The sequence below is a fragment of the Rattus norvegicus genome, chromosome 18 (genome assembly GCF_021556685.1).
Source record: "Rattus norvegicus strain SHRSP/BbbUtx chromosome 18, alternate assembly SHRSP_T2T, whole genome shotgun sequence".
NCBI classification, from domain to species: domain Eukaryota; kingdom Metazoa; phylum Chordata; class Mammalia; order Rodentia; family Muridae; genus Rattus; species Rattus norvegicus.
The window spans coordinates 36,377,417-36,401,083 of NC_141551.1; the positions used below are offsets into that span (position 1 = coordinate 36,377,417).

The 23,667-nt window shown below is 38.6% G+C and overlaps 1 protein-coding gene across 2 annotated transcripts in view; it reads left to right on the top strand.

Annotated features, from left to right (window-relative positions):
* Spink5 (serine peptidase inhibitor, Kazal type 5) overlaps positions 1-23,667 on the top strand; it is a 72,474-nt gene that overhangs the window by 44,378 nt on the left and 4,429 nt on the right. For both annotated transcript variants that reach the window (XM_087593093.1, NM_001170606.1), the window contains 16 exons: positions 778-905; positions 4,390-4,477; positions 5,426-5,553; positions 6,158-6,218; positions 9,006-9,133; positions 11,260-11,353; positions 12,515-12,642; positions 14,003-14,069; positions 14,741-14,868; positions 15,030-15,108; positions 18,099-18,226; positions 19,532-19,604; positions 20,345-20,434; positions 20,534-20,661; positions 21,229-21,325; positions 22,630-22,760. In XM_087593093.1, coding sequence (XP_087449219.1) covers positions 778-905; positions 4,390-4,477; positions 5,426-5,553; positions 6,158-6,218; positions 9,006-9,133; positions 11,260-11,353; positions 12,515-12,642; positions 14,003-14,069; positions 14,741-14,868; positions 15,030-15,108; positions 18,099-18,226; positions 19,532-19,604; positions 20,345-20,434; positions 20,534-20,661; positions 21,229-21,325; positions 22,630-22,760 — 1,676 coding nt within the window. The remainder of the gene's footprint in view (positions 1-777; positions 906-4,389; positions 4,478-5,425; positions 5,554-6,157; positions 6,219-9,005; positions 9,134-11,259; positions 11,354-12,514; positions 12,643-14,002; positions 14,070-14,740; positions 14,869-15,029; positions 15,109-18,098; positions 18,227-19,531; positions 19,605-20,344; positions 20,435-20,533; positions 20,662-21,228; positions 21,326-22,629; positions 22,761-23,667) is intronic.

The following is a 23,667-nucleotide window of genomic DNA, read 5'->3' on the forward strand; positions in this document are numbered from 1 at the left end:
GCAGCTTTCTTGCAGCAGAAAATTTGGTCTTACCTGTGGTCCCGAGGCTCAGGTTCGCTCGTGGGGTGCTGCCCAGGGGCTCTCTGCAGCGGCAGCAACCAGGAAGACCTGTGCCGCCCCTTCCGGGAGCTTCAGTGCACCAGGGTTCCAGATGGTCTTTGGCTTTTTCCTCTGGCGTCCGAGATGTGTGTGCAGGGAGCAGTCTCTTCTGGTTTCCCAGGCTTGTCTGCCTCTCTGAAGGTTTAGCTCTCCCTCCCACGGGATATGGGTGCAGAGAACTGTTTATCCGGTCTGTTTCTTTCAGGTTCCGGAGGTGTCTCAGGCAGGTGTCCTGCCGCTCCTGGGCCCTCCCGCACGGGAGCCCAGAAGCCTTATACAGTTTCCTCTTGGGCCAGGGATGTGGGCAGGGGTGAGCAGTGTTAGTGGTCTCTTCCGCTCTGCAGCCTCAGGAGTGCCCACCTGACCAGGCGGTTGGGTCTCTCTCTCACTGGGTCTGGGAGCAGAGAGCTGCTGCGGGCCGGGATCCGCGGGTGTCCCAGTGATTATTTTATCCCCCTTCTAAGTGGGATTTAAGCATCATCACTTGAGCCTTCCTTTTTCTTAAACTTCTTACAGTCTATGGATTATATCATGGGTTTTTCTATACATTTTGGTTAATATCCACATATCAATGAGTACATACCATGCATGTCCTTTTGGGTTAGGGTTACCTTATTTGGGATACTATTCTTTAGTTCTATTCATTTGACTACTTTACAATTTTTCTTTAACTTCCAGGAAATGTGCAGTGAGTTCCAGGACCAAGCAAAGAATGGAATGCTCATTTGCACCAGAGAAAATGACCCTGTTGTTGGCCCAGATGGAAAAACACATGCAAACAAGTGTGCAATGTGTGCAAGTGTGTTGTGAGTATACACCCTTGTATCTCCACCTAATCATGCACTATTATTCCTTCCTGGGTTTGAGATTCCAAAGTACACCATGGATTATATGCTAGGAAAATCTTAAAAGCAGATGAACATAACAGATGGACATAATGCTAAGCTATAAAATAATAATAAGATGACATAATTTTCTATTCACTTATCCTTCTGCCTTCTAATTATGGCATGTGGTTAGACTTTGTGAGGCTATCATATCATAATTGTTACAATACCTGACCAGTAAATTGAATAACCTTTTTTGACTATCTTTACTCTCTACCAGTGAAAGGCATGCTTTGGTAAATGACTTGGTGGAGAGTAAAGCCCCTAAGAGACAAACAAGCTCCTGAAGTTATGCACAAACACTTCTGTCAGTCAAGCTACTCTAGGCCTTATAGGACTTTCTTTTGCCGAGTGCTGTGGATCAGCCTGTTGTCAGAGTTCTCTTACATGGGATAATATAAAAGGTGTCCTATTGCACTTTTATATTACAGGCATAATTACAACCCACAAAGATTCAGGAGCTACCTTTTGAATTGATCATAAAACTAGTATCCTCCCATGAATTACTTCAAAATAAATGGTGAAAGATTATCTTTGAGTAATGGGCCTAGAATTTTTGCACTGTGTCATTCTGCTCCCTTTATCTTCAAAGTATATTTATATAAGACACAAAGTTATTGATTATTTAAGTCTTCACAGATTGGAGTGTCCTTAAGAATATGCCTATAATTACTTAACAAGAGAGACTAAGAGTAACTTAGATCCATAGAATAAGGAATAGCCTAAGGTTCATGAAATAACAGCTTTGTATTATTTGTTCTCGTTGCTGGTGATCCTCAGATATGGTAGAGGCTAGCAATGAGTTTTGACATGTTATATGTCAGTAGAAAAGGGCAAGAAAGGGGGTGGAATTACTGGTGCTCCTTTGAATCTCAACATGTTGGCAGATATAGAAGGGAAATTATGAGTTTGAGGCCAGCCTAGGCTACATGGCAAAATATTATCTCAAAACAACAGCAAAACCAAACACAAACCAAAGCAAAACCTAGAATATTCAGCTTGTGACAGATGTCATAATGTTCACTGTTGAATCTTATTGGGCATCTATCTTGGCTACAACTAAAATTTAAATTGTAATATAATGAACTCTTAAAATATTTGAGTCATTGTTTTATAGTGGATTGTTTGTTATTATGTCTCCATATCCGCCTTATTATGTTATTATGTCTCCATATCCATCTTGTTATCATTAATGATATAATAGTTTCTCTGGGAGGGAAACAAACATCCGATAATTTAGAAAAAGTGTTGAAATAATCATAGCTTTTTATAGATTGAAGCCAGTGACCTACAAAAATATCATCAGCAGAAGGGTTATAAAGTGATGAAAATATGTGCTTTTGCCATTATTTTTACTTTTTGAGAAGTTTAATATAGATTGCTTTCTTAGCAATATTGTCCAAAATAATCACACCTCTTAAGACAAATTCTTTTTCCATCTTTATTAACTTGAGTATTTCTTATTTACATTTTGATTGTTATTCCCCTTCCCGGTTTCCGGGCCAACATCCCCCTAACCCCTACCCTTCCTCTTCTATATGGGTGTTCCCCTCCCTATCCTCCCCCCATTACTGCCCTCCCCCCAACAATCACATTCACTGGGGGTTCAGTCTTGGCAGGACCAAGGGCTTCCCCTTCCACTGGTGCTCTTACTAGGCTATTCATTGCTACCTATGAGGTTGGAGCCCAGGGTCAGTCCATGTATAGTCTTTGGGTAGTCTTTGGGTAGTGGGTTAGTCCCTGGAAGCTCTGGTTGCTTGGCATTGTTGTTCATATGGGGTCTCGAGCCCCTTCAAGCTCTTTCACTCCTTTGTCTGATTCCTTCAATGGGGGTCCCATTCTCAGTTCAGTGATTTGCTGCTGGCATTTGCCTATGTATTTGCTGTATTCTGACTGTGTCTCTCAGGAGAGATCTGAAACATCTGGTTCCTGTCAGCCTGCACTTTTTTCCTTCATCAATCTTATCTAATTGGGTGGCTGTAGATGTATGGGCCACATGTGGAGAAGGCTCTGAATGGGCGTTCCTTCTGCCTCTATTATAAACTTTGCCTCCCTATTCTCTGCCAAGGGTATTCTTGTTCCCCTTTTAAAGAAGGAGTGAAGCATTTGCATTTTGGTCATCCTTCTTGAGTTTCATGCGTTCTGTGCATCTAGGGTAATTCAAGCATTTGGGTTAATAGCCACGTATCAATGAATACATACCATGTGTGTTTTTCTGTGATTGGGTTTACCTCACTCAGGATGATATTTTCCAGTTCCGTCCCTTTGCCTATGAATTTCATAAAGTCATTGTTTTTGATAGCTGAGTAATATTCCACTGTATAGATGTACCACATTTTCTTTATCCATTCCTCTGTTGAAGGCATCTGGGTTCTTTCCAGCTTCTGGCTATTATAAATAAGGCTGCTATAAACATAGTGGAGCATGTGTCTTTGTTATATGTTGGGGCATCTTTTGGGTATATTCCCAAGAGAGGTATAGCTGGGTCCGCATGTAGTTTAATGTCCAATTTTCTGAGGAACCTCCAGACTGATTTCCAGAATGGTTGTACCAGTCTGCAATCCCACCAACAATGGAGGAGTGTTCCTTTTTCTCCACATCCTTGCCAGCATTTGCTGTCACCTGAGTTTTTTAACTTAGTCATTCTGACTGGTGTGAGATGAAATCTCAGGGTTGTTTTGATTTGCATTTCCCTTATGACTAAAGATTTTGAACATTTCTTTAGGTGTTTCTCAGCCATTCGGCATTCCTCAGTTGTGAATTCTTTGTTTAGCTCTGAACTCCATGTTTTAATAGCGTTATTTGTCTCCCTGCGGTCTAATTTCTTGAGTTCTTTATATATATATTGGATATAAGCCCTCTATCAGTTGTAGGATTGGTAAAGATCTTTTCCCAATCTGTTGGTTGCGGTTTTGTCCTAGCAATTCTGTCCTTTGCCTTACAGAAGCTTTGCAGTTTTATGAGATCCCATTTGCCTATTCTTGATCTTAGAGCATAAGCCATTGGTGTTTTGTTCAGGAAATTTCTGAAAACTTTTATATATTTATTTTTATCATGAATCATTGTCATCATCATCATGTGTGTGTAGTCTGTGTGTGTGCGTGTATGTGTGTGTGTGTGTGTGTGTGTGTGTGTGCGCGCGCATGCATGCATGCGTATGTGTGCCATGGTGCACATATAGACTAAAAGGACAATATTCAGGAGTTATTTCTCTTCTTCCATAATGAGTTCTAGGGATTGAACTCATGCCATCATGATTGTACAAAAAACAGTTTACCTGCTGAGCCATCTTCCTCATCCAGTGTCCAGGAGACTTCTCAAATTTTTTTGCAGGACATTCTCTTTCTTCTGGATACATATCAGAGAAATTGGAGAGTTGAATTTAGTTTGTCTTCTATTGCAGTCTACTAGAAGAAGAAGAGAAGAAAAATGATGACAAAGGGGAAAGGGAGAAGGCTGAGGCTGGAAAGACGAAGAGAGAAGCAGTGCAGGTAACTGCTTCAGGTCATCAGGATTCACACATGCACAGTCTTCAGTCTTCTGGGCTAGATCCCCAGTCTCAACACCCTTAATGATTTTGCCAAGTGAAAACATATATTTGAATCCTCAGGTCTAACAAATTGTCTGTCTTTCTTGTTGCACTTATTTGTTCTTATTTCAGTTTCTGATGTTCTGCAAGCTGGACATCAGGTTTTCCTATACTCATTTCCTTATTTGGAAGCATTCTTTTGTGAATGTGGTAGCTGTGGTGGTGGTGGTGGTGGTGGTGGTGGTGGTGGTGGTGGTGGTGGTGATAGTGCTCTCTCTCTCTCTCTCTCTCTCTGTGTATGTGTGTGTGTGTGTGTGTGTGTGTGTGTGTGTGTGTGTGTGTGTGTGTGTGTGTGTGTGTGTTGGCCCTCATATGAATGTGTGGTTGTGCATCTCCTGTACAGGGAAGTGGAGGCTGAGTAGGACAGTTACCACTTCCTCTGTGCCCATTGCTCTTTGACAATGCCTTTTGCTGTCCTGATGCTTTCCCTTTCAGTTAGGGAGGCTTGCTGGGCAGAAAATCCTGGGAATTAGCCTAACCCCTTCTTCCAATACTATAGTTATAGACACACAGACATGCTTATCATTATATGCAAGAGCTAGAAGTCAAAATGTGCTATTATTCTGCCTACCCCAAGCTCTTATACCATATAAGACACTGTTATCATTCCTTTGTCTCTTATAGTTACTATGTCAAAATCATGTTTAAATTGAATCATTGTAATAGCAGCAATCTTATGTTCCAAATAACATGGTACTTAAGCCTGTCACAGAACATCAGCTAACGCTGATATCTGACATCACTTTCTTGCTATTTTCTTGCATCACATCATAGTTTTCAAAAGGACTGAGGTGGGGGAAATTTTGGAGTGTTTAGTGATTTGCTCCTCAAATCCTTCTTCATTTGACAGAATCTATGTAGTAAATATCGTACCTTGCTAAAAAATGGGCGGCTCCCCTGCACCAAAAAGAATGACCCCATTGAGGGCCTGGATGGGAAGATCTATGCAAGTACCTGCTCCATGTGTGAGGCCTTCTTGTGAGTATAACTGCGGCCACTACTCTTCAGTGTCAAATGTAGGTGGCTTGCTCCAGGATATTGAAAACACAGCCTGTTTTTCTTTGTGCTGGGTTTGGGATATATTATCATGAAGCCACACACTAACAGTACTTTCCTTCTACTGCTTCGGTATTCTGAAAGATACTTAATTATCATCATGGTTGTGTCATGTGCTAATACCAGATATCCCTAGAGTTTATGACAGAAAACTTCTGGGTCTTGATTTCATCATGTTTATAGGTCACTTCCATGATTAACACAAAAGCAGAGTCATTAGATGTTAACGAGTTGAAATTTGTTAATACTAATCATTTTTCTAATTTCTTTCTGGGAAAAAGATAAATCTTTATTCATCAGAACATAGTGGCAGATGCATTTGCTGATTTGTGATGGCATTAATGTTTTAAATTTTAAGTCATGTTAAGAGGAAGAACAGCAACATAGAGTATTCACTAACCTTTCAATTACCAAACTAAGCCTGTAGAGACACAGAAGTAATAGGATATTCTACATGAGATTTTTTTCTGTTTAAGATATTATGCATTGATGTTAGAATGAATTCTCATTCACCCTTCTGTTGTAGCCACCAAGAAGCGAAGAAAAATGAAGCTGGCTTCGGAGCAAAGGCTAAAAGAGAAGTTAAGGTAGTTATCCTGGGATGCTCAAAATGCATGAGAAAGGTCAAGTTTTGCCATTTTGCTGTAATGTCACACACAGACTTATTGAAGGCTATGGCTTAAAGGAAATGTAGGCTCTGTATTTCAGAGCTTGACAAGACTTTTTACCTAATTGTATATTCAAACTAGCTTACGAAGCAGTATGTTTCCATAAGATGTTAGCCATGCATCCTTAGTTTTTTTTAAGATTTATTCATTTATTATATATAAGTACACTGTAGCTGTCTTCAGAAGAAGAGGGCATCGGATCTCTTTACAGATGGTTGTGAGCCACCATGTGGTTGCTGGGAATTGAACTCAGGACTTCTGGAAGAGTAGTCGGGTGCTCTTAACCGCTGAGCCATCTCTCCAGCCCGCATCCTTAGTTTTATCTAACTATCTAGCCACCAAATCCTGTTCATTTCATGGTCATGTAACCTCTGCCACTACTACCATCTACTCAGTTGTAGCTATAAAAACAGTCATAGGTTTGCAAACACATTAGTATGTCTAGATTCTCTTGAATCTTTATTCACAAATATCAGGGTCATGGAAGATGGGTGGCCAAACTTTGATCACAGTACACAGCCTCATATTTACTTCATTCTCAGATTTGCAACAAAAGTTTTAGTGTAGAGAGAAAGAACATCTTGATTGCAAGATTGGTGTTTTATTGGTATTAGCCCCTGTATTTCAAAGTTCTTACAAAGAAGGAAAAGAATTTGAATGTAGAGATCCTGATCCTAAACCTAGCATTCTTCCTAAAACAGTTTTGCTTTACTTTTTTCCCTTTTTGTCAGGATTGGTAGAAAAATGGTTAAAATGCAGCATCCCTTAGAAATATTTTGTTGGTTCAGAATGTCTACCTCAAGTTAACTTACTACAGTCAGTGCTAATTTCTCTGCCTACATCAAAGGTCACGAGAACTAAAATCAAATCTCTTGAAAGCCACTGAGCTTTCAACCTATAGGATTACTTGCTTACAGTTGAATTGCAAGTAACTGTGAATCCAAACTGAAAAAATGTGAGTGATTTAAGCTTCTAGTGTCTTCAAGAGAAAGTCCTTCAGTATAATGTGGGTCTCACCTTCACATTAACTTCAGCAGACAAGATGTATTGCTTATTGTGTTTCTAGTTATGACCAACTAAATGAACATTCAGTGAACACAGAAGAAGAAAAAGCTAGGTGGAAAATATATTCTCTTATCCTTGTTGCATTTCAAGTTGAGATGAGGATTTAGGAGGAAAATAAAGTCACTCATAACTGCATTTATAAACAAATATTGCCTCATACTGACCATTATTTTAATCATGAAGGGTAATCTTATTTCCATTCTATAAATGAGGCATTTCAACCAAAAAAATTGTGGCAAGAACCATCATTTAAGCTTCCTTGCCTGGAAACTGGAATTCTAACAATATGGCGTAGCCAAGAGTAGTACTTGTCAGAATACACTTGGGACAGTCTTATACACTCCTCAGGAAAGACAGACAATCAGCACCACAGATCATATCAAACTCATGCCATAAACAGAAAAACTGCAGTGTCTGAACATTCATGGCTCTTAAGAAAGAATATTGGGGGTCATAGGAGACCCTGCTTTTCTAAGATACAGTTGCACATGCTTTGGTGTTGCATTCCTGTCTACTCCCCCAACTCCACTAGGAATGTGTCAAGGTCTAAGATATGGAGTTGTTTCCAGATGAGAATCTACGAGCGACTCTTTCTCTTACACAGTACTTCTGAGATGGTTAAGCAGATTATATCCTCAGTCCTAAGCTAGTTATAGAGGTTTCCAAAGTCATTTATTTTAATAAATGGACTTAAACAGTTGAATGGGAAAAAGCTTTTTGTTCCCAAATATTGAGAAAATCAAATTTGGAAGAAGAAAAATACTCCTGATTTTTCTGAATGAAATAAAATATTTCATCTTCATAAGCTGGTCTCAAGGAACCTACTCATCTTATTTTATCAATTTAGGAAAATAAACCTAAAATATAGGAATCTTATAAGATTTGTTAGGGTTCTTTTCCAATACATCTCAAAGTAGTTCTGTAGCTGACTTGTTGCAACTATCTGGTAGAAATGTCCTTTGCGGGTGAACCATCTGGATTGTAATGTAATGGCTGCAGGCCTTAAAATACTAGAAATCTCAAAATATCTTTATCATATATTATTTCAAAAGAATCATGAAAATAGGAATGACAGAGGAACTTTGAGGTTTTCTTTAGAAATATGAAGTGTTTGACTTTATGATAATGTATGCTCTTTAATTGCATTATGAGAGAATATAGATAACCAATAGATCCCTGAGCAAGGATTATGCCCAAATGCTCAGAAAATGTAGCTTAAGGATAATGAGATGACTCAGCAAATAGAAGTGGTTGACACCTAGCTTTGTAAGGAGTCCAATTCTCAGAATCTGTATGGTAGAAGGGGAGAACTGACTCCTTTACGTTATCCTCTGAAATCTCCCATGTACACACATGTGCATACACATTAAAGAAGTAAATGTAAAGAATATATAAAGAAAAATCCAGTTTATTAAGAGAATCATACATGCATGTGGATCCAGGGCTCAATTTTAAAGTGGATGAACCAATAAAGCCTTTTATATGTTCCGTGTGCTTGGTAGGAATTAAACAATAAAATCAACAGAGGGAAAAAATCCTTTGGTCATTTTTATTTCCTCTCCCAGGAAGTGCCAAATAAGAAACCAACAAAATGTTATCAAAGAAAATATATAGACCCTTATAATTCTTGTCTACTTTTAGGTTGATTGCAGTGAATTTCTGACTCTTTTAAGAGGTGGAGAACTCTTTTGCACACGAGAAAATGACCCTGTGCGTGGCCCAGATGGCAAGACCCATGGCAACAAGTGTGCCATGTGCAAGGCTGTCTTGTGAGTACAATACACAATGCAGATCCTACTATGAATTAGGAGAGGCGAAGAGGCAACTGGCCTAAATGCAGACTTATGCATATATAATACTGTGTGTGAGAGATACACAGTGCAGTTCCAACTGTGATTTGGGAGATTGGGAGAGACAACAAACCTATAGACTTACACACATAGAATATTGTATATGATAGGCCCACAAGGCAGCTCTACTGTGAGCTGGGAGAATGGGAGAGCAACGAACATGCAGACTACACACAAGACACACATTGAAGTTCCTGCAGTCTAGAGATGGGGAGAGGCAACATGCCTGCAGACTTACACATATATTATATTGTATATGAGAGACACACAATGCTGTTTCTATTGTGCATTGAGAGAGTGAGAGAAACTGGCATGCAGAATACACATATATAATTTTATATATGAGAGATACTTAAGGCGATTTCTACTGTGAGTCAGGAGAGTGGGAAAGGCAACAAGCCTGCAGACTTACTTACATATACATATATATATGTATATATGTATATACAATATTATAATATTGTATATAAAAGACACACAAGACAGCCCCTACTGTGAGCTGGAAGAGTAGTAGAGACAAAGAACATTCAGACATAATTGTGTGAGTTATGTAATTAATTCAGTTCTTACAATGAGTTGAGAGAGTGGGAAAGGCAACAAGTATTCGGACTTACACATATGTAATAATGTGAAACACACAAATGCAGTTCCTACTGTGAGTGAGAAAAGTGGGAAAGGGAATAATTGAGGTAAACATACACATATGTAATACTGTACATGATATTACTTGAGAAAGAAATGACTTTTCATAAAGTATATTCAGGTGGATCTCTTTTCTTCATCTCCAATATTTATAATTCTAGAAAGAGATAGCATACTACTAGATTATTGAATTTTTATTAGTTCTCTCAGTAGATAATTCAATCTTTACAGATAAAACATTTATCTATTGTCAAATAGATTTCTTCTATGATTTATCTTACAATCCCATTGAGGAAAGACATACATAGGTTTTATTGATCACTCTATATTCTTAGAAATATCACATGTCAGGAAAACATAAGTGATTCTTCACTCCAAGTTTAGAAGTCCATCTAAAATATGTAAGTCATTTGAGACATTTACTGAACACCTATAGTAATCAGTGCATATGATTAAACAAAACTGAATGAGATCTATTCTTTTCAGCAATCATACAATTGGTTTTCTTAAACCTTTGCCACTCACAACCTCTTTTTACTGAGAAAATTTTATTTTGTCTCTGGATATGGAAAACAAATATGTAAATCAAACACTTATAATTATCATAAAGAACTTTAAATAGAACAATTAGTTACCATTTTTAGTAGAGAAAATCAAATAAATGGACGATATTGTTAGACTGTTAATTCAGTATTAAATCTTGGATAAGGAGTTCATATTGCAGGACACAAAACATTTTAAACTTCTTTCAAAGTTGGTAATATTTTGATTTTATAATCATAAATGTTGAGAATGTAGTTTTGCATATTGAATATTAAATTGCAGAAGTATACTTGTAGTCATTTCTGGAATTGGTGGAAATTATATTTTAATCTGAAGATAAAATTTATTTGAATATTATTTTATGAAATACAAGTCAGCAACTCATAGAGTGATTTCTAAAAGGCACAAGTGGTCAAGGTGAAGGCAGGTGATGATAAGGAGATATTAATGGGCAACAGCGATGCAAGCTGGAAGAAAGAATATAGTTGCAGGTGACTTCAGTGTTTTGTTTTTGAAAAGCTAACAATATAGGAAGATCTTGCTTGCTAAAACCTGACTATATTTGAGTCCTTTTGTACATAGAAAAGGTTTTAAGAAATAAAGCTCAATGTTCTGAGCAAACATTTAGGAAACACCAATGAGCTAGTAGTTGAGAATATGTTTTTCTAAGTACAATGAAAACTCTGCCAAGCACAGGACTCCACACAATCCATCTGGGGTGTTTTCAGAGAAGAGAGCCTTTAACAGACGTTAAATAAACACTGATAACCCACCTAGACCCAACTGAGGTGTTTGATAGGTTGGTAGAAATGTGTTCTTTCTTCAGTAAACTTTCGTTCATTCAACGTTTTAACTTTCAGTGAGAAAGAAAATGAAGAAAGGAAGAGGAAAGAAGGGGAAAACCAGAGAATTGCTGCAGGGCAGAGTTCCGGTGGTGGGAACCAGAAAGCTAAGGTGAGAGTTAGTCCTGACTTCCACTGCCAGAGTGGGCTAAACTCATTACAGTGGGACTGTGCCAGAGCGCAAAGTCAAGGGAAAGGCAGGTGTGCTGAGACCAAACAAGTCCTTGGAAGAACAGTGTTCCACTTCCGCCTGCCGGCTCAAGACATTAGCACTTTCTGCTCCTGTGTGACTCTTGGCTTCTTTAGATCTGGAAATAATTAAAGGCAATGAACCTACCCAGTCTCCTGATCCTGTGTTAGTACTCTAATCCGTGTGACAATATTCATGTTCATCAACACCTTCACTTTCTTTCACCTATTTCTTATTGTTGTAGATGAAGCTAAGTCTTTGAATTAACTTTTCTACTCTCCAAGGCAGGACAGTATGATAAAACAGAGCAGACTGTAGAGTTTGTACAATTGGCCCCTTTACCATATGGACTTGTGAGACTTGAAGTTACCACATATCTCTTATCGCAATGTTCTTTTAAAGAGATGGAAGAAAATAATTTAGGTACCATGAGCACATTTGAGATATTTTACAGCATCAGCATGACACAATTGTCTGAGGTACAGCACCATTTCATGAGATTTCTGCTGCCCATTTAGCCTTTTTTATGGCCTTGGAGAAACCCAGGCCATCTCTGTATACTACTGTAATAAAATATACTGTCTGTAATAAAATCTGTCCTTTCTGTTTCTTTCTAACTCTTCTGCTTTAGGACGATGAATTGTCACTCTTAGGAAGTAAACATGTCCAGGCTGGTTGTGTATCTTCCCCAGACAGTGGAATGTGTCTGATGAACATGTTGCCTTATTCTGGGGCAGGAGTTACAAATGATGCCTAAATAAACAAAGGAAAGACGGTTTCATTGAAACGTACATATGTGAACAAGCAGACTTGGTCTTTGGTATACAGTTTTCTGAAACTTGATCTGTGCTATCAGACCTTAAGCACTTTTCCCTGTGTAAATAAACCTAGGAAAACCAGCCCCTTACAATTAGAATATAAATGAGTGCAGCTTTGCCCCTTTCTCTGTGGACAGGAACACTAGGTGATGAAATAATTACAAGAGTGAGAGAAAGCGTGTTTCTGATGCTGGTCACTCTATGAACTCAGTAATAATACAATAGAATGAATAACTATGTGGCCGGTTTTCTTCTGCCTTTTCAGGATGAATGTGCTCAATATTGGGAAAGCATGAAAAATGGAGAACTTAGCTGTACTCGGGAGAGTGACCCTGTACGTGGTGCTGATGGGAAACCATACAACAATAAATGTGTCATGTGTAAAGAACTACTGTAAGTGCTTTTCAGAGCAAGTGTGTCTAAAAAACAGCCACACATTTCTTCTGAATTAAAGACATGTCTTCTTTTCCATGGTTCCCTACAGGAAAATTCTTTGCATTAACCTCGGTGGTCTTTTTGTTTCTTATATTTCCTAAGAAGCATAAGCCTAAGGGGATCAGTTAATTAAGTTGTTGATTGTCCTCTGTTTGCCATTATAATTCTGTGACCTCTAAATGCCATCAATATAGAAAGTTGTCTATTTCCTTAACCTAGTTAAATTTAATGATCATCGTTTGGAATAGCTGACCAGTGTTTAAGAGAGCTGGTTTCTTGTCAGGTGTATGAAACATACTTAAATACAGAAACAGGGGTTGGTTACTGCTATCTATTTTCCCTTGGTGAATGGTTTTATTTTATGACATAGTTCAGCCACTTTCATTCATCTTCTTAGGGTTAGCCCAATGTATAAACTGAAATAATCCTAGGTAACCATGAACATTTTGAGTTGTGGCACTTAGTTGACACGCGATTAATAAATAAGTAGTTTCTCCCATCCTCAAGGGATAACTCACGCATTCTTCACTTTCCTCAGGACTATGTGAGGAAGTCTTACCCAAATGCTGACATGCTTCTAATGAGAAAAGTGGAATTTACCTTCTTAAAAGTCTCATGCAGAATGGACTTGAGGGCTCAACATAGAATCCAGTTTTTCTGTATACCAGCTTAGAGCATACTCTGTGTTATTATCATGTGTGACATATATTGTTGATGGGAGACCTGGAGCTGTCTGGCTAGTGGCCTTCATAGATCCTCCTGTCTCTGTCTTCCCATTGCTGGGATTATAAACATATGCCACCTCCCTTTTGATATGAATGCTGGAGATTTGAACTCTGGTCTTGTGTCTGTGATACAACAATTTGCCAACTCTCTAGGGAATTACTAAAGGTTTCAGACCAGAGGTATAATGATAGTTAGGATTGCTCCATGCTGTGGCATTGTAGGTATTCTCTATTTTCAATGATTAATTTTGTTTAAAAGTTATGGCCTACATTTGTTTGAATTTCTGATTTCTTTTTTTTTGTAAAATCTATTTGATGCCATGCTCTAAGAAATAATAACATGATGATTTTTTTATCTCAAAATCATGGAACACTGCTCTAAGAATGTGAACTAAGGCTGGAGATGAGTTTAGATACTAACTGTAAAGACTGTAGCCGAATATGATACTGAATTTTTGTTGAAGGGAGTCTTACCCTAGAATCTTAGTAATAGGACAGGCTATAGCTCTCAAAGAATAGCTATAGAAAGTGCCCCAGGCCCTTTATCCTTGCATTTGTGCCAACAAGATGACTATCCACCCTTTCTCTCATAGGCGGAGAGAAATGGAGGAAAAAAATAAAAATTCTGCCTCAAGGTCAAATGGGACTGAAACAAGAAAGGTCAGTCATTGCTGAGGTTTGGATGGGACTTTGTGGTTTATGCCATCAAAAATATGGGAAGAAGTTATCCACATGGTCAGTGGACATCTTCGATTTAGGATATCAGACTAACATAGGATTTTATGTTGATGCTATAAAGTTACTACAGATAACGGTTCACAATAACGCAAGCTACTGCTCTTCCTTCCTGGAGATGAGAGGTTTAAAATGACCCCACTAAAATCAAGGTTTAAGTGGTGCTCCTTTGTGGAAGCTCCCAGGTAGGATGTTTCTTCTCCCTCTCTGACTTCCAGGAACTATCTGCCTTCATTGATTTGTGGCTGACTTTCAGCCACTATCCTTACTCAATCTGATTTTCCTTCTGATACCAATCCCTCTGCTTGAACGCAAACTTTTGTGATTACAATATGTCCTCCCTGTTAATCCTAACAAGTGTCCCCACTTCAAATACTACTGATTTTTACTCTTAATTCTGCAGTTAGTCATAACTGATAAAGCAACCTATTTACAAACTGATAAAGCAAACATATTTACAGGAGATGAATGATCTCCTGACATAGTCCTGGCTACCTCTGCAAGGTTAAGTGACTGTGAGACCTTTGAATGGAAATCTTTGTAAAAATACTATATAAACACAGTATGTCTGATTATCGTCCCTTATATATTTTCAGGATGTATGCGACCAGTTTAGAAACCAAATGAAAAATGGGAAACTCCTGTGCACTCGGGAAAGCGACCCTACCCGGGGTCCAGATGGCAAGACCCATGGCAATAAGTGTGCCATGTGCAAGGAGAGATTGTAAGTTTTTCTACAACAGAGGGGTGCCGGGCATCCAGATAGAATAATAATCACATTGCTGCAGGTTGAGCAGAATAGCAACTGTTGTAGAAGTGAGTCCTGTAACTAATGAGATATTTATTCACTTTAGTAGAAATGTTTCTTCCAATCCTTTCTCTCAGGGAAAGAGAAGCTGCTGAAAAGAAAAAGAAAGAGGATGAAGACAAGAGAAACACAGGAGCAAACAAGAGCAATAAGAAGGTAATATTTCAGACATATTAATGTGAATTTGGGGTGGCTCGTGCTTTGGAGAGATGGGTGATGCCTTTGAAGCTGGCATGATATTATCTGTCAGAAAATGATCTGTATTAGTAGAGATGCACCTATGGGAGCCACGGTCAGGCCACAATGAACTAGGTGAATCTTATGAGGGAGGATGCCTCATGTCAGACCGTGAAGTAGAAAAAAGTTACAGACATTCTAAAACCAACCCATTAGCTTACAAAGAAGCCTGCTACATCAGACAGCGTGAGAGAGCTAGCTGACTAAGGATAGGAACCTGAAAGAGACCATAGGAGCCAGAGAGGTAGAGACAGCTCTAAGGTTTGGGAATCCTGGCCACTTATCAAAGCCAATATCAGGAGAGGTATCAGAGTTGTCTGGTTGGAATGGCACACATTTATGGGAAAGTTTTTGCCATATGCATAGGAGACAAGATGCAGAAACAAAGAAGCACATATTTTACACATTTAATTTGCCTGTACAAAAGTTAAAAGGCCAGAGTAACCTCATGTGAGGTAAATACCAGAGCCAGTGAGGGAGGTATGGCCTAATCTCTGATCTCCTAGACTCTATGACTTAGGGTAATGACCATCTTAAACCACAGGACCACCCAAAGGTTTGTTGTAAAGGGAATTCATTTAACTGCTATTTGAAATCCCCATTCTTTTTCAGTATTAGATAGTAAACAAACAAACAAACAAAAGATATGACTAGCTCTGTCAAGAATATAGCATGTCGGGGTTGGGGATTTAGCTCAGTGGCAGAGTGCTTGCCTAACAAGCGTAAGGGCCTGGGTTCGGCCCCCAGCTCCGAAAAAAAAAAGAATATAGCATGTCACTTGAAGTCCTAAAAACAACACTAACACAGCAACACTGCGTTAAATCCACTGGACCAGCAACAGTTATCAAAGTGTTGTGACTAGCCACACAGTGACTATCATTTGAAGCTTTAAAACTCAATTGGGCCAGGGGAAGGAGCTGGGCTTGGGATTCTGGGAGGAAAAACAAAGCACCAAAAATTTCAGTCAAGAAAACAAGTAAATTTGGAGCGTGCATGGTAACATCTCCGTATGGCCCTTTACTGCCACGTAGTGCTGTTTGGGGTTTTGTAACTAGTGCTCACCTGTTCACACGGACAGCACAGAATATTCATTACTATACAGCGTTATCTCACCAATCTGAAATCCCATCAGAAAGATGAAATTGTAATTCTCCATAAATATAAATATAGCTTTTAATTTTGCTAAAGGAGAATAATGGATTTCTTCATGTATGCCAATCAAAATAAGACTATGTCTAACCGATACACACACACACACACACACACACACACACACACACACACAACCATATCTTGCCCATTGTTTAATATTACAACTAAGAAAAGCTCAAGAGACAGAAACTAGACACAAACAAGATCAGATCAATTCCCGAAAGCTGGCAGTAAAATAAAAGTGGGTGCTAATATTCATATTCATGTATGCAGTCCTGTGAGCATCTAGAAAAGAAAATAATTCTAGCTAATGTTTGTGAGACACGAAAAACAGTGAATAGATGTTCAACTCCAGAGATAATTTTAAAAATTCAGTGTATTAAAAATGCATGTGATTGTCTGTGGGTAGACAAAAGTAACTCTAAGTCACTGTCAGTATTTTAAAGATGGTGTCTCCAAAGTCTCTTTGCAGTTAAGGGAAGTTCAAGGTAAAATCTCATGGGATCAGTTTCCTTGACAATGTCTTAAGGTTATTTTTTATTTACAGAAGAAAACAGCTTTATATTCTTATAAACTAATGACTTTGTTCTCTGTCATGTAAAAGGAAAGAAGTAAAAATTAGGAAACTCTCTGGCAGTGGGCTCCTGGTCACAAATCCACTATTTATTTTGATTATTTAATATTTCTGGGCCTTTTACTTTTTTATTAGATATATTTCTTTACTTACATTTCAAATGTTAATCTCTTTCCTGGTTTCCTGTCCATAAGCCCTATCCCCTCCCTCTCCCCCTCCCCTATATGGGTATTCCCCCTATCTGTCCCCCTTACTGCCCCCCATATTCCCCTGCACTGGGGGTCCAACCTTGGCAGGACCAAGGGCTTCCCCTTCCACTGGTGCCCTTACTAGGCTATTTATTCATTGCTACCTATGCAGTTGGAGCCCTGGGTCAGTCCATGTCTTTCTAGTGGTTTAATCTTTGGGCCTTTTATAAAATGTAAAACAAGAATAATGGATGCACATCGCATGAATCAACATGCAATGCACATGATAGAAAATATGTTAAGATGTGATTGTGTAGGCAAGCTAGATTATAAAGTAATGGTATTTGCCACCATGATTGAAACTCTGATTTGGATCCCCAGAATTCATATAGTGAAATGAGAGAACCAGCCAGGTGAATATTTTTAGATTATTCTATATTTTTGCTTGCTTGCTTGCTTGCTTGCTTGCTTGATTGCTTGCTTGCTTGCTTGCTTGCTTGTTTTTGGAGACAGTGTTTCTCTGTGTAGCCCTGGATGTCTTAGAACTTGCTCTGTAGAGCAGACTGGCATGGCAGTTACAGCAATCCACCTGCCGCTGCCTCCAAGTATATACTACCACCACTTGGCTTAACTCTGTACTTTGAACTTGACTTTTATACATGTGGAACAGTGAGTACAATTGTAGACAGGCAGATTCAGGACACAGCTTCACAAACAATTTGTACAAATGAGGTGAGCTGTATTAGTCAGCAAGGGAATTCCAATGAAGTAGACAAATTGAACAAAGTACCTGTAAATCAAAGTCAATCCATGAAATGTCATTTTCTGAATTTTCTTCCAGTTATTATGAGTCCATGCCCCAACATCATGGTTCTTTAGATGGTTAATGTTTAGAGTGAGTCAGTGATAGGCTTCTTCCTCTCTAACTATCCTGATGCTTTTGGTTGATAAATGTTAGGCTACACTGGTAATATGTTTCCCTGTCCTCTTGTCAGGATCAGTGTCATGAATTCCGGAGCATGCAGCTAAATGGAAGGCTGATCTGCACCCGAGAAAATGATCCCATTCGAGGTCCAGATGGCAAGACACATGTAAACAAGTGTGCCATGTGTCAGATGATGTTGTAAGTGGAGAAGCTTACCAATGAGTTTAATAAAACAGCTTGTTTCCAGGAAACAACCTGTTTCATTTAAAAACCTGTGACATTTGGTTTCATACATTACAGATAAATACATCCTCATTCAGGAAAAGTTCAGTAGGTTTTCAATGTACTCAATGAGAAACTATTCTTTTAAACAAGAAACATAATCATACCTGAGGCTTCTATGGTGATACATTTCCAAATCAGGATCTTTAAAGAAAAAGTTTAGCAACTGATGAGAGCCATGTATTTCATAGAACTGTAGTTCACCTTGAATGTTGAAAGAACTACAATGGGTGAAGATGTAAAAAGACAATATTCTCTAAAACATTCTTAAATTTTGAAACATTGTAACTATGTGAAGAACAAACCAAACTAGGGGTTTGAGTGGAATACAACTGTAAAAGTATCTACATGAAAGGGTAAAATAAACAATATTCTCTTTTAAAGATTTATTTATTTTGTTTAATATGAATATGCTGTTGGTGTCTTCACACACACCAGAAGATGGCATCAGATCCCATTACAGATGGCTATGGGCCACCATGTGGTTACTGGAAATTGAACTCAGGACCTCTGGAAGAGCAGTCAGTCTTAACCGCTGAGCCATCTCTATCTCTCACAATATTCTCTTAATAAGCCAAAGTCCTTTAGAACCCTTTGATTTGGGACGATAGTAAAGCAATGGAATCAGTAAATGTTGAGCCTGTTGCCACAAAAGAATATGAATGTTCCAGCCATCAGAAACAACATATATATATATATATATATATATATATATATATATATATATATATATATATATATATACCCCATATGTACAACAATGCTAAGCAACCAGAGCTTCCAGGGACTAAGCCACTACCTAAAGACTATACATGGACTGACCCTGGACTCTGACCTCATAGGTAGCAATGAATATCCTAGTAAGAGCACCAGTGGAAGGAGAAGCCCTGGGTCCTGCTAAGACTGAACCCCCAGTGAACTAGACTGGTGGGGGGAGGGCGGCAATGGGGGGAGGGTCGGGAGGGGAACACCCATAAGGAAGGGGAGGGGGGAGGGGGATGTTTGCCCGGATACCGGGAAAGGGAATAACACTCGAAATGTATATAAGAAATACTCAAGTTAATAAAAAAAAAGAAACAACATATATAATGTATGTCTAGATGTTCTGAAGGCTGAGACAATAACAGAGTGGTTAATGTTTAGTATTAGAAAAATGTTTGCTTAAAGATAATTCAATATAATCCTGGAAATACTACTTCGTTTTCTTTTTTAATTCTGCAGTGAGCATGAAGCCAGTGAAAGAAAAATGAGACATGAAGAAAACTCACGCTCCCAGTCCACAAATGAGGCAGAGGTTGTATTTTAACTAAACCTTCAATACTAAAATGTTGGCCTTATCACTCACCCTCAGAATTTTACCTTTCCATATAGTCTTTAAATAATAAAGATATTAACTTTTTACTTGAAACTTTTGTTTTGAATTTCTTACTTTCTGTCTTAATATAAGATCATACACACACATATACGTATGTATACATATATACATGCATATATATGTATGTACATATACATATGAATTATCCTTGTAAAAATTCTTACAGAATTCTCCTATAGTGTATGTGAATTATTTTCTTCCTGTTTTAGCAGAATTGTGGATTGGAAAACCAAAGGACCCAGATTTATTTCACAACAACTGCATGCTTGTCTTTGACACTTTAAATGTGTAAGGAGGCTCTAGACAGCTTGTTGATATTGACTCTAATGACTCATGTAACAAGCAGACATCTTAAGCCTGCTGTTCATCTTCTCTTTTATGTCTTCCTCTGTTTTCTCCAGAAGACTTTCCAGGCATCTATGAATCAACAGTATATGTGTATTATAATGCTTTCTCTCTTTGCATCTCAATATTCAAAAGAAGATAGACATCTTTGTTCAATCATTCACAGTGACCATCACATTTTTAATATAAACTGCTGTGAGAGTTTCTTTGGCTTAATAGTGTGGAACTATCAGAGGAGGGATGATGGGTGGGCAAAATCAGTCAGAGATGAGGGGTGTCTATCAAGTCTTGTCTTATATTTCCTTGACTTTCAGGACAACTGTGGAGAAGTTCATAACACAGCACAGGATGTCAAACCCAGGCAGGCCAGGAGTTCTTTGCCCTCCATACGTGGGATCAGTGAAGTGAGTAGCAACCCAGACCCACAGATATTTCCCAAAGTGAGAAAACCACCATTAACAAATGAAAAGTTCATACTCACCATTCCCTTTCTCATTTACTAGGATGAGTGCAGCAATTTTCAAAATCTCATAAGTAATGGAAAGCTTATCTGTCCAGAAATGGATGATCCATTGCATGGTGCTGATGGAAGCTTTTATCAGAACAAGTGCAACATGTGCAGAGATGTCCTGTAAGTAGTATCATTATCCTCTGAACCAGACAGCAGGGAACACACACTTTTACTGTGTGTATTCATGAGTCCAAGGAAATCAAAAACAGGACCAAAAGCCACAAGTTGAGAATACTTGATGCAGCAGAAAGAGTCTGGAGATGGGAAATGAAGTTGTGTGTACTTGCCAGGGCACTCATTCCAAATCCTTGATCCAAAAGAAAACCCATTTAAAAATACTAAATTGTATACCTTAGAATATATTAATAATAAGGATCTCATGGGATACATTATTTGATTGATGGACAAACACATTTCAAGATAAGTGGATACTGTGGTGGTTAGAAGCACTTGTGAGAACAATATCAATACTCCTTAGGATTCAACAGAGAATGGCTTTGGAGGTAAGGATGGATTATCAATGTTGCTCAGTATTAGTCACCTTCATTTTTTTTAAAAATACCTATTTCTGGTTAAATCCTGAAGGAATGTTCCCTCATCTTTTCTCAAGACTGTCTATCTTTCCATGAGAATATAGAGCTAATAGTTGTATGTTCTTTTTAAATATATTTTTCTTTCTTCCTCCAGTGAAAAAAAAGCTTTAGAAAGGTCAGGATTTCAAGAAAAGTCATCACAAATTAGATCTACTAAAGAAGATGGTCCAGAATTTTCCAGCTCCTCTCTGGTAAGAAGCTTCTCCCTAGATTTCTCACATCAGCTGCCTTTGTCTCTGGGGTCCTTAAGCCTGGCAGTATCTCAACAGCAGCTGGAGGGAAAGCATTATAGTTATTTGACTGGAGCAGCATAAAAAGAGCCTTTGTTTACAAGTCTTTGCCATATGCATAGAAGGTAGTGTGGCTGAGAGAAAGAAGCACTTAAAAAAAAAAAACATCTCTTTTGTCATCACAGAAGATAAAGACCAGAGTAGATCCTGGGGAGGTAGAGAGGCCAGAGTTAGTAGGGCCTAATTCCTTGAGTATTGAATCTGATCCCTTAGAGAAATCAGTATCTTGAAGTGGCAGACAGAATACAAACGTTCATTGTGAAGGTAACTAATTTTTTAAACGTGAATATTATTCTAGCATGATTAATGTTCTAGAATCCTTCCCAGAACCATACCCCAGCTCATATTGTTAAAGTGTCCTTTTTACTGATTCATTCTTGGTTTCTTCTTGCATTCTTCTAATATTCTCTTGCTAAAAGAAACCAAAGCTTGTAAGTTATGTCCATCCAATATTATGTCAAATAATATGTGCATTCGAATAATATATATCACAGCTGTCTTCTTAATCATTGACTCAGAGGCAATTAGGAAAACCAAATCTTCTCTAATCCCAACAACCCCTTGAAAGTTCTTAAGAAACTGCTCTCAGAGACTGAAGGAAAGGCCATCCAGAGACTGCCCCATCTGGGGATCCAGCCCCTACACATACACCCACCAAACCCAGACAATATTGCTGGTGCCAAGAAGTGCATGCTGACAGGAGCCTGATATAGCTGTCTTCTTGAGGGGCTCTGCCAGAGCCTGACAAATACAGAGGCAGATGCTTTCAGACAATCATTGTACTTTGAATGGGGTCCCCAGTGGAGGATTTAGAGAAAGGATTGAAGGAGCTGAAGGGGTTTGCAACCCCATAAGAGCAATACCAACCAACCAGAGCTCCCAGGGACTAAACCACCATCCAAAGAGTACACATCGACAGACGCATAGCTCCAGCTGCCTATGTAGCAGAGGATGACCTTGTTGGGTATCACGGGGAAGAGAAGCCCTTGGTCCTGCCAAGGCTCAATGTCCCAGTGTAGGGGAATGTCAGGGAAGGGTGGTGTGAAGGAGTGGGTGGAGGTGGGAGGAGGGGGAACACCCTCATAGAAGCAGGGGGAGAGGGATGGAATAGGGAGTTTATGGATGGAAAACTGGGAAAGGGGATGACATTTGAAATGTAAATAAAAAATATTCAATAAAAAAGATACTCTGTTTTACCTGTGCAGGACTCTCACATGTGCAAAAACTACCGAATATTACCCAGGGTGGGATATCTTTGCCCAAAGAATCTAAACCCTGTCTGTGGTGATGATGGCCAAACATATGCCAACCCTTGTATGCTCTGTCATGAAAACTTGTAAGTACCCATATTGCACTATCTCTACTTCCTGAGTAGGGATTTCTATCTATAATGCTGCCAACATAATGCACTGATATTAACTACATCTATTTAAAGGTATCTATTAACCACCAGCCCAGATTTCAAAATTTGTGACTTATCCTTCTCATGTTTAAAACAAAGTATATAATAGTATTTCTTTTAGAACTATTGTTTTATATATATTCCTTTATAAAGTAGGAGATCAGAATGGTGATGAGATCATAATGGTTGGAGAGCATCTCTATAAGCCCATTCAAACTCAGGCAGATTCATGAGAGTGTAACACAGTGAAGAAGAAAGCATTTGGGAGCCATCACACATATGGTTTCTGTACCACCTACAGCATCTACAATAACTGTGCAAACCAATGACTGTACAAACCAATGACTGTAAGACAGTCATTGCTTTCCCATTGCCTCTAAACCTTTCTCATAATGGACCTAGTACCATGAAATAGAAAGCATGTCTGTTCTAAACTTTATTACTGTCTGTAGATCTTGGGTGATTATCCCATCCCTTGGAGAATCAATTTATTTGTTGAAGAAATTTGATCAATTCCTTAAGCTGCTTAGTTCACTGGCTACTGAGCAGAACTTGCATATGAAAGCATAGTTTAAGTCCAAAAAGTGTTTCATTCTTTCACCAATTGTTGTAGCTTTGTCAATTTTATTCTCAAATGCTGACTACACATTAACTTCTCATTGTCCCTATACACATCACTCACATTCTCTCAGCTTTCCTGTGACCAGTCTTCCTTGGAAGTATGGTGGCAATGCTTCATAATCAAGTGTGAATATGAACTCTATGCTTACATGCCATTGTACCTGTACATACACCATGGGGATATGTCTTGTATCAAGTTTTTATAACCTGATGTGGATTC